Source organism: Rattus norvegicus, chromosome 5 (genome assembly GCF_021556685.1).
Source record: "Rattus norvegicus strain SHRSP/BbbUtx chromosome 5, alternate assembly SHRSP_T2T, whole genome shotgun sequence".
Classification (NCBI taxonomy): domain Eukaryota; kingdom Metazoa; phylum Chordata; class Mammalia; order Rodentia; family Muridae; genus Rattus; species Rattus norvegicus.
In genome coordinates this window covers 150,668,962-150,680,275 of record NC_141538.1, presented here as the reverse complement: position 1 = coordinate 150,680,275, position 11,314 = coordinate 150,668,962, and the positions used below count along the sequence as shown (strand labels likewise).

At 46.1% G+C, this 11,314-nt stretch overlaps 1 protein-coding gene across 6 annotated transcripts; it reads left to right on the top strand.

Annotated features, from left to right (window-relative positions):
- The first annotated feature begins 1,465 nt into the window (after positions 1 to 1,465).
- On the top strand, positions 1,466 to 6,834 carry Med18 (mediator complex subunit 18). Of its 6 annotated transcripts, none has more exons than XM_087551073.1 (5): positions 1,476 to 1,615; positions 2,382 to 2,525; positions 5,119 to 5,241; positions 5,356 to 5,446; positions 5,605 to 6,834. In XM_087551073.1, the coding sequence occupies exon 5, from the start codon at positions 5,667 to 5,669 to the stop codon at positions 6,156 to 6,158; it is 492 nt and encodes a 163-aa protein (XP_087407199.1). In that variant the 5' UTR covers positions 1,476 to 1,615; positions 2,382 to 2,525; positions 5,119 to 5,241; positions 5,356 to 5,446; positions 5,605 to 5,666; the 3' UTR covers positions 6,159 to 6,834.
- Positions 6,835 to 11,314: the final 4,480 nt, after the last annotated feature.

Here is an 11,314-nt window from a genome sequence, read left to right as displayed (position 1 = left end):
TTGCCTGAGGTAGACGGCCTTTGCGGAAATGTTATGGGGTGAGGGGTTCTGGAGGATTAAGGGTGCCTCACTCTATGTCCGTTATGTGTTTGGCACATGTACAGAGTTCAAGAAGAACTTGTTGAATTTAGAGTCTCTATCTAGCCATCCATTTATCCATCCAGCTACGTATCTCTCTACCTACCTACCTATCTACCTACCAATCAATCAATCAACCTTCTATCTAATTATCTACCAATCAATCTATCAATCAACCTTCTATCTATGTATCGATCTATCTATCTACCTACTACCTATCTATCTAATGTATATGTGTGCCTAAATGTATGTGCACCGTATATGTCCTGTATAGATGCCCATGGATGCCACATGAGGGTGTCGGTTCCCATGGAACTAGAGTTACAGGTAGTTGTGAGACACCTGATATGGGTGTTAGGGACTGAACCCAAGTCCTCTGAGGAACAGCAAGTGCTCTTAACTGCTGAGCCATCTCCCCGGCCCCCTAGTTATTTTATATTTTGTGTTACGAGTGTTTTGCAAGGGTGTATGTATGTGTACCACAGGGATGCAGTGAGTGATGTGGTCAGAAGAGGTAACAGATCTCCTGGAAGGGGAATTATAAATGATTGTTAGCCACCATGTAGGGATTGGGGACCTCTGCAAGAGCAGCAAGGGCTCTTAACTGCTCAGCCATCTCTCTAGCCCTAATTAAGTAATTTTTGAAAAAAAACCCTCAAAATATTGTTTAAGTGTTGAATGGCTCTGCTGGAGAGATCCTTACCGCAGCCTCCTGAGGTTCTCAGATTCGGACTGTGCCTGGTCCCACGTATTTAAAGTTGTGGGTATGCATGGAAAATCGAACGAGTTTGCTGTTGTTCTGTATTAAACTTATGGCCTTGCACATACCAGGCAAGGCTCTAGCACTGAGCTGTTTCTCCAGACCCTTGAAAGCACACAAGAAAATATTGTTCCTGCTGGGGTCTATAAATACACAACGCTGTGCTTAGCGTTTCCGATTTGAAACATACTTCCCTTCTTTTTTTAAATTTAATTTAATTTTTAACTTACTTTACATCCCGCTCACTGCCAGCCCCCACCCCACCCCCCTGCCCTTCTGATCTTTTTCACTGCGACTCTTTCCCTCCTCGCTCCCCCCAGTGGCTGAGTTCAAAATTTAAATATTGTATCCAATCAGTTTCAAGAGATCTGATCAAAACATCCAGGTCGCCGAAGCTGAAAAAAAAACAAACAAAAAAATCAAAAACCGTTTCCTAGAGCTGTCCTATGACGTAAAGGCCTACAGTAACCTTCCAGTGTACCACTCTAGACTAGGACCCGAACACCACAGCGGACCCGCACTCTGCGCATGCGCTCTTGCACACCGGTGCCAGAAGGCGGGCGCCTTCCTTGCCCTCTCGGCACCCTTACTTTTCGGGGCGGTAGCGAAGAAGTTTCCTGTCCGTCAGCTTCCTACCGGAAGTGCTGAAGGGAATGTTTGGCGGTTTCTCTGGATCTGTGCAGGAGGGATTTGGGGGTGCGGATTGCGGGTGTGCACGCGTGGATTTAAGTCCAGCTTTGCATGAATCTGTAGCGCGAACGGAGACGTGTTGCTAGTGTAAGTGCACACGTGTCCCGGATCCCCGAGTGGGAGGACCGGTGCAGTCACTTTAACTTCATGTTTCCCGCCTGGCTCGTTTGTAAAGGCGTTTTCAAAAAGGCAGAACCAGTTCTAGTCTGATCCCGGCGTGTGCTCCCACTGAGTCTCCATGGCCTCTGCATAAAACGAAGGGTAGACAAGGTTCTTAGGTCTTTTGGGTTTTTTGAGACAGTCTCACTGTGATGCCCTAGTTAGCCGGGATTTGCTATATAGACCAGTCTAGCCCGAAGCCGCAGTTGTCTTCCTAACTCTGTCCCCGAGTGTTGAGATTACAGATGTCAGCTGTCTTCCTAATTCTGTCCCCGAGTGTTGAGATTACAGATGTTCCCCTAACACGACCGGCTTTTATTTCTTTATGTTTGGAAAGGAGGCCTCTCAGCGTAGACCAAAGTGACGTCACCTTTTTTGAATATGTATGTCGGTTCTTTCATTTGAGCCGCATGGGGGTGGGGGAGGGTCTGTGTGGTTATATGCCCCGGGGTTATTTTAAAGGAGCAAGAGGTTGCATAGCTGCCTCAAGGTGACATAGAAAAACTTTTAGAAGGTTCAGAACTTGAGACTAGATGGTCATTCTGGATCACCAGGGCCAGACCTCTCTTGTTTCTGCGTCACCCGTTCTTGGAACCGGCTGTATAAGCAGATATTCAAAGTTATGAATGAATGAGCTTTGGTTTCAAGGCCAGTGACACAGAAAACAGTGGATGGACAAATGTGACTCTTCCAGGTGTATCCCGTGCTTCCCCGGTTGGAAGATCTGTTTGCAGTTCTGTCGTCTTGAACCTAATTAGAGGCATCATGGAGGCACCTCCAGTCACCATGATGCCAGTCACTGGGGGCACCATTAACATGATGGAGTACCTCCTGCAGGGTAAGTCAGCCACGGAGCATGCATTACCAAGTTTTCGTTCCTTTTCTTGTTAGAGCAAGTCAAGATGACTTACATAAAGGCAACTGCACGGTTCCTGTCACCCAGTAATTGCGTTTAGAAGAGGTTGGGTGGGAAGATGGCTCAGTGGCCAGAAACTCATTCTGTAGACCAGTCAGGCCTCAAGTGCCTGTGATCATAGGTGTGCTACACTTGTTTACTCTCTCTCATTCATTCCCTCCCTCCCCCTTCCCCTCCCCTCCCCTCCCCTCCCACCTCCCACCTCCCTTCTCTCCTCCTCTTCTTCCTCTCTCTCTCTCTCTCTCTCTCTCTCTCTCTCTCTCTCTCTCTCACACACACACACACACACACACACACACTCTCTCACTTTGTTTCTCTAAGCAGGGTTTTCTTCGTGTAACCCTCACTGTAGTAGAACTTGCTCTGTAGACCAGGCTAGCCTGGAACTCAGAACTACGAGGTCCACCTGCTCTGTCTCCCAGGTGCTGGCATCACAGGTGTGGGCCACCAGCACCTGGCTTTCATTTATTCTCTTTCATCTTGAAAAAGTAAAACTCAGGGCGAGGAGAGACCCTTACAGAAGTCCTTGGTTCAATTCCCAGCACCCTCACGGCAGCTCACAACTGTGTGTAACTCCAGCTGCAGAGGAGTTGATGTGATGCCCTATTCTGGTCTCCATGGATTCAGGCACACAGGTGGTTTACAGATAAACTGGAAGACAAAACACTTCCACACGTGAAATTTAAAAAAGAAATAATAAAATTAAAAAAAAAATTAAAACTCATACTGAGTCTCCCTCTCTCCCAGCTCTTTTATTTATTTTTTTCTTTTTTTTTTCTGCTCTTTTATTTTTTTTAAGATTTATTTATTTATTTTATGTATATAAGCACACTGTAGCTGTCTTCAGACACACCAGAAGAGGGCATCGGATCCCATTACAGATGGTTGTGAGCCACCATGTGGTTACTGGGATTTGAACTCAGGACCTCTGGAAGGGCAGTCAGTGCTTTTAACCACTGAGCCATCTCTCCAGCTCCTCTCCTAGCTCTTAACAGTTACCTTTCCACTGTATTTCCTTCCTTGGCAACTTAGATGCCCCACATGAGTGAGGTCCCTGGTTTTGTGACTGACTTATTTCTCATAGCATTATGTCCTTGATAACCTATGACACGATTTAGGTTGTTTTTGTTGTTTGGAAACAGGAGTATCACGTAGCCCAGGCCAACTTATTTTTTTTTTTTCAAATATAATTAAGATTTTTCTTTTAGGATTTTAAATCTTTTTTTTTTTTTAAGAGTTATTTATTTTATGTATACACTGTCGCTGTCTTCAGACACATCGGATCCCATTACAGATGGTTGTGAGCCACCATGCGGTTGCTGGGATTTGAACTCAGGACCTCTGGAAGAGCAGTCAGCACCCTTAACCGCTGAGCCATCTCTCCAGCCCTAGGATTTTAAATTTGTATGAGTCTTTGTGAGTCAGAGGTCAGACAAGTGTGTCCAGTTCCCTGAAAAGGAATTGTGGGTGATTGTGAGCCACGGTTTGGGTGCTGGTGGAAACTGAGCCCAGGTCCAGTGCTCTTAGCTACTGAGCCACCTCCCCGACCCCTGGACTGACTGGCTCTAACATCCCTCTAACTGGCTGGATGGCCATGGACAGTTGGGACCTTCTGCCCTTCCGTCCTGAGTCTAACTGCATACATGTACTGTGCATGCTGACTGGACTGTCTCTGAGATCTAGCCTTGTTATTTCGCTTTTCATTCATTTCCGTATGGGCCTCAGTAAGTTCCTGCTTTTTGTTGCTCAATGGCCTCCAATATAAATGTATATATGAGGGTACCGAGGATTGAACTCAGGTCTTCAGGCTTGGCAGCAAGCACCTGTACCCACTGAGCCATCTTATTGGCCCCTCTTAAATGTTCCAGATTAAACATTTAAATTTTGGCCTTGAGCAATTGGCCTGTATCTTTTTATTTTCGGAGCCTCAGTCCTTTTTTATTTTTTTTAAAGATTTAAAATACCATTTTAAATTCTGTGCGAATGTGTTTCAGGGGACAGTATGTACATGTGAGGCTGGAAGTGTTGGGATCCTTGGAGTTGAGTTACTGGCAGTCGGGAGCCACTTGATGTGGGTGGGACTGAACCCAGGTGCAAGAGCAGGACAAACTCTGCACCTCCGAGCCGTTTTCCCAGCCCGAGTCTCCTGAGTGCCCTCATGCCTGGCTCAGTAGAACAACGCTGCTTTGCTGGTGTTAATCTTTTTTTTTTTCTAGTACTAGGAATCGAACCCAGAGCCTTGCGCATTAGTCCTTGGCCACTAAGCTCCATCCCTCAGCTGTGGTCCTTGGCGCCGTGATCATACCCAAGGCCTTGCATTCGGAACCCAGGGCCTCCCACAGGTGTACACCCAGCCATAATGGTTTATTTCCAGCCAACGAAATTCTTCCATTTGTGGAATTACAAATTCAGGTTTTCCTTTTGACTTAATGATCCTTCAGAACACAGCTGGGTGTGGTGATGCGTGTCCCCCTCCCCCCCCACCCCCGGCCGCCCCTTCATCCCTTTAAGACAGGCAGGTCTGGAGCTACAGCCTGATCCACTGACAGAGAAAGATGGGGCCTGGCTTTGAAAACTCCCATTGACACACTTCCTCCTACAAGGACATAATTCCTAACCCTTCCCTAAACGATACCAGGTAAGAGACGAGACACTCAAGTACGGGAGCCTGTGTGGGCCATTCCCAAGCACATCATCACCAGGTATTTGCTACTAAGCCTGACCACCTGAGTTGGACCTGTGGACCCCACAGGAGGAGGAGACTCAGTTCTAGCAGTTCATCCTCCAGCCAGCATTCCCGTGCCACTGTATTCTCGTGTTTGCCGAGACGTGAAAGGCTAAATGTAAGGAAGGTTTGAATAAACAGATAACTAGAATCCCGTGGGTTGTTCTTATGAAAGATCGCATAGGACTATTTATTTGTCGACTGTGTTTATTTTTGCTAGTTTCATGACTCGAAATGAAATGGAAGCCTGGACTCATTGTGCCTTTGCCTCCTCAGGGAGTGTTTTAGACCACAGTTTGGAAAGTCTGATCCATCGCCTCCGTGGTTTGTGTGACAACATGGAGCCTGAGACTTTTCTCGATCACGAGATGGTCTTCCTGCTTAAGGGCCAGCAGGCCAGCCCGTTCGTCCTAAGGGCCCGGCGCTCCATGGATAGGGCAGGGGCGCCCTGGCATCTGCGTTACCTGGGACAGCCCGAAATGGGAGACAAGAACCGCCATGCCCTGGTGCGCAACTGCGTGGACATCGCCACGTCTGAGAACCTCACGGACTTCCTGATGGAAATGGGCTTCCGCATGGACCATGAGTTCGTCGCCAAAGGACACCTGTTCCGGAAGGGCATCATGAAGATTGTGGTGTACAAGATTTTCCGAATCCTGGTCCCAGGGAACACAGACAGCACTGAGGCCCTGTCGCTTTCTTATCTTGTGGAATTAAGTGTTGTCGCACCAGCTGGGCAGGACATGGTCTCTGATGACATGAGGAACTTTGCAGAGCAGCTCAAACCTCTGGTTCACCTAGAAAAAATAGACCCTAAAAGGCTGATGTGAGGAAGAAAGTCTGTCGGCCTTTGAGACCTGTCCTCACGTGGGAGGTGAGAGATCCCACAAGTACCCTAGGTACTGATGCCAGCCAGGCCACTTCCTTCTGGAAGATGGATGGTGAGAATTTGGTTCCTTTGAACTGTTTCCTTCACCTGGTAATTCCTTCCTTCCTTCCTTCCTCCCTTCCTTCCTTCCTTCCTTCCTTTTTTCCTTCCTTTCTTTCCTTTCTTTGTTGTCTGTCTGTCTTCCTTTCTTTTTTCAACAGGGTTTTACCATGTAGCCCTGGCTCCCCTGGAACTCACTACATAAACTAGCTAGCCTGGAACTCAGAGGTCCCTGTCCTGTCCGCCTAGGTGCCTGTGTTAAGGGTCCTTATTGAACCCGACTGTTCATCTTCTTGACAGTCTTTTCCAATGAAAGACCCAGTATAATATGGAGAATTGTTCAAGTCTTCCCTCCACCCAAAAAGAGGGAACTGGAATACATTAGCTTTTTAGAGGGAAAAGTCAAAAAACAACTGATAATTGTTTTTCTTTTGTTTTTTAAGAAAAGTATTTTCTCATTCCTTTATTTATTTGTTGTTTTCTTCATATTTTTTAATTGTGTTGTTTTGCCATTACTATTCAAGGTTCATAATGGTGGTGTGAGCTGGCATTGTGGGGCAATAAAGACTGAAAAGACACAGCTGTGATTCTGATTCTTACTCAGCTCCTTACTATTTTACTTAGGTATTTGCTATTACTGTGTTACTGTCTTGTGGGATGATGTCACAGGTGAGGCAGGCACAAGATAGAAGGAGGCCTGTCATTGGATGAGAAGGAAGGATGGGCGGGAGAAAAAGTTTGAAGGAAGAGGAGGGGACAGAAATGGAAGAGACCGGAGGGACAAGGAGAGAAGCCATGGCAGGACAATATGGCGGGTGACGCTAAGATTCCACGCTGTACCTTCACAGGTTGTTACAAATGTTTTTAAGGGATGGATGTGTATTGGGGTTTGTATGTTTAGGTGGGCAATTATATCTTATCAATTGGGCCAAAGGTTATTGTGTTCTGTGTTCTTTCATGTAGTGATTTAAGTGTAAGAAAGTGTGCGGCGGCTGGTCTGGGCCGCCACAGAGTTGGGATGTGTGTTTCTGGCATGGAAACCTGACTTGGGAACTAGGTAGGTAGAGAGATCACTGCCAGGCTCAGAGAGAGGCCTTCGGCAGTGTGATAGGGGATGGAGCAGAGCAGGTGAGAGGCTTTGCTGACTGAGAATTAAGATACCTAGCAGATACCTTGGGGCACCGCAGTGTAGATCTAGTGGGGATAAAAGACAACCATACTTTTTTATTTTTTATATTTTTACACCAACAGTGTCTTACTATTATTGTTATTGTATATGACGTGTGTGGGCCTCTCCAGGACCCTCACGGGAGAAAAAGAACTGACTCCTGCATGTTGTTGTCCTCTTCCTCCACAGGATAGGTTGACTCCTGCACCCACACATGTGCACACCCACAGGCAAATGCAGTAAAAAAATATTTCAGTTGCTAGTGGTGGAGAGAGGGCTGCTCTTGCAGAGACGACCCAGGCTTAATTCCAGCACCTACTTGGTTGCTAACAACCTTCTGTAATTCCAGTTCTAGGTGATCTGATGCTCTATTTTGAACTACACAGGCGTCAGACTCACACTTAATACACTGACATGTTCAGGCAAGGAAAGGGGCAGGTGCGGGTGATGCGTCCCATTAAAGTTTGTCTTAGCACTCAGTAGGTGGAGGCGGGCAGATCTGTGGTCAGCCAGTTCTACACAGAGAAGGTCTTATTTAGAGGAGAAAAACAAAAAGCTCACAGTCCTACATTTGAAAAGTCAGTTATTTTTCTCTTTTTCATTTTTTTTTTCCGGTCAGGAAGACTTTCAGTCCTATTTCTTTTTAATTCTACATTTTTTTAGGAGTCTTACCCAGGATGCTACAAACAACCCTAGTGAAATTCACTGTTGGCTTGTCTACCTAACGTTGTTTTAGATTATGTTTATTTCTTTAGGTCTCACACGTGTGCACACCGAGGAAGGCAGAGGCCAGCTTCCAGCAGTTCTCCACTTTCACCACACGGGGCCTGAGTGTGGAGTGCAGGCTGTGAGGCTTGGCAGAGAACACATTTATTCACTTTTCCTTTCCAGAAGAGTTCTCTCACAGCCCCTTGGTTCTCTTCCCCCTCAGCCCCGCTCAGCCTCCCCGCAGCAGCAGCAGCAGCAGCAGCAGCAGCAGCAGCAGCAGCATTACAAAGCCATACACCAGCCGGTGCCTGGGACCTGAACTCAGAGTTTCTGCACTTGCTCAGCAATGCTTTACCCTCTGAGCTACGGCCCCAGGCCCTTGCAATTATTCTTTGTAGAGGTGTTTTAACCTTTCATGGAAGTAGTATATTTGAGCCATCCTGTTGTCAAAGGCGTCAGGAAGGCTGAGACAGGAGGATCACAAACTCAAGGTCAAGGTGAGCTACATAATCAAGATCCTGTCTCAAACCACCTCAAACCATAGGCACGCTCATGCACAGGAAAAGTACATTTTTCGTTGATGGAACATTTTTTTTTCTTTTTTCTTTTTTTCGGAGCTGGGGACCGAACTCAGGGCCTTGCGCTTGCTAGGCAAGCGCTCTACCACTGAGCTAAATCCCCAACCCCGGAACATTTTTAAAACCAATAAAATACCAGAGATGGTTCTTTCGTTGCTACACCCGCAGCAGTCATAACAGGCATAGCCATGGAGATCTGCAAACCACTGCCTGTAACCTGTGGTCGTAGGTTTTTGGAACTTAAAAAAAATTTTTTTTCCCTGGGTTCGGTCCCCAGCTCCAAAAAAAAAAGAACAAAAAAAAAAAAAATTTTTTTTTCCTCAGGCAAGCATGGTGGCACATACTTTTAATCCCAGCACTCGGGAGTCAAAGAAAAACGGGTCACTAAGTTCAAGGCCAGCCTGGTCTATAAAGCAAGTTTCAGGACAGCCAGGGCTACCAAGAAACCCTGTCACAAAAAAAAAAAAAAAAAAAAAAAAGTTTTTCCTGAGTGATCATGTGGAGTCTACTAACTCTCCAAGCTCCTTTGTGGAGTTTCTGTCTAATGTTTTACCGCTGTCCTAAGGGCTTTATGAATATTAAAATAGACTCATTTGGGGGATAGCACAGAACTCGCCTTGCATGCACGAGCTGCTGGACTACAAACAGAAAAGAACCCGTTTGAAGGGTGCCAAAAGCTGCATGTGGCTGGCGATGCTTACCTGCCAGCCCCGTGCTTGAGAAGGGAAGGCAAGAGGATCCGGGATTCAGGGACGTTTTCTCAATTATAGACCAGTGTAGGCCACCGAGCCTTGTACTCCTTATTTGAGCTCTTGTCACTCTTGGAAGTTCCTTCTCACTATTCCTTCTGTCTTTGCTCTGTTAATGTGTATGTGCACATTTATATTATACACACACATACGCACGCACGTAATCTGTTAAAAGGTTATATATGTTCATTAGCAGGGTGTATAGCCTGGTATTAAATGCTGACAATCAAAATTTATTTCATGATTTCTTTCTTTTTGTTTGCTGGTTTGTTTGATTGTTTTGAGACTCATTGTGTGACCCTGATTGGCCCGAAACTTTTTGTATACCAGACTGGCCTTGAACTCGCATAGATCCAGCTTGCCTCTGCCTCCTAAGTGCTTAGGTTAAATACCTGTGCCAACATGCCTGGCCATCACTCACTTTGGATTTTAGTTTGTCATTCAAAGTATTATAAGGGGGGGGGGGGATTGAGGTTGGGGATTTATCAGTGGTAGAGCGCTTGCCTAGCAAGCGCAAGGCCCTGGGTTCGGTCCCCAGCTCCGAAAAAAAGAAAAAAGAAAAAGAAAAAAAAAGAGGGGAGGATTCTGGCCCAGGACAGGCTGCTTGACTGCACGCACAAGGTCTCAGGTTCCATAACTAACGCCACTCAAACACAAAAACTTCTGCAAACTATCAAGCAAGGCTCAGTTTGTCCTCATTTGTGCCAGCTACCAGAGAAGCTGAAGTCTGGGGATCACTTGAGTCCAGGAACTTAAGATCCAGTTGGACGATATAGCACACACCTCTAATACCGGCATCAGGAGACAGAAGCAGACAGATGCAGTGAGTTTGAGGCCAGCCTGCTCTACAGAGTGAGTTCCAGAACAGCCAGAACTACAATGAGAAACTGTCTAAAAAAAGTTTTTAAGGGGCTGGGGATTTAGCTCAGTGGTAGAGCGCTTACCTAGGAAGCGCAAGGCCCTGGGTTCGGTCCCCAGCTCCGAAAAAAAGAACCAAAAAAAAAAAAAAAAGTTTTTAAAAGAACCCCAAGGGTTGGGGATTTAGCTCAGTGGTAGAGCGCTTGCCTAGCAAGCGCAAGGCCCTGGGTTCGGTCCCCAACTCCGGAAAAAAAAGAAAGAAAAAAAACCCCCAAAAATGTGTGTGTGTGTGTGTGTGTGTGTGTGTGCGCGCGCGCGCATGTGTGCATATGAAGTTGTCTGTGTATACATATATACATATTACATGACTATGTATATATACATATATATGTATATATGTGTGTATATATGATTATATATGTATATACATATGTATGTATGTGTGTATATATGTATACACACACACACACACACATATATATATGTATATATATATATATATATATATATATATATATATATATATATATATATATTCTGTTCCAAGGAAACAAAAAGATGGGAGACAAGGGAAGGGAAGAGGAAGCAGAGACAGAAGCCAGTGGGGTGGAAAAGGGAAAGGCAAGATGGCTCAGCCAGTAAACAGACACCTGCTGCTAAGCTGAGGAGCTGACTTGATACTTGGGACACACAGGGTGGAAAGAGAGCATTGATTCCCAAAGACTGTCCTCTGACCTCCACCCACGCCCTAGCATGCAGACATGCATGGGATAAACACTAAATGTAAAAGCGACAGAGAGACTTCTAACCAGATAGGTGGCACTTCTCCAGTTCCGGCTGCACAGAGGCTGAGGCAGGATTGCAGATTTGAGACCAATCTGGAACACATAAGAAGTATTCCTTGGCCAAGCACGGTGGCACATGGCTTTAGTCCCAGGGCTCAGGAAGCAGAGGCAGGCAGATCTTTGAGTTCAAGGCCAGCCTGGTCCCTAGTGCA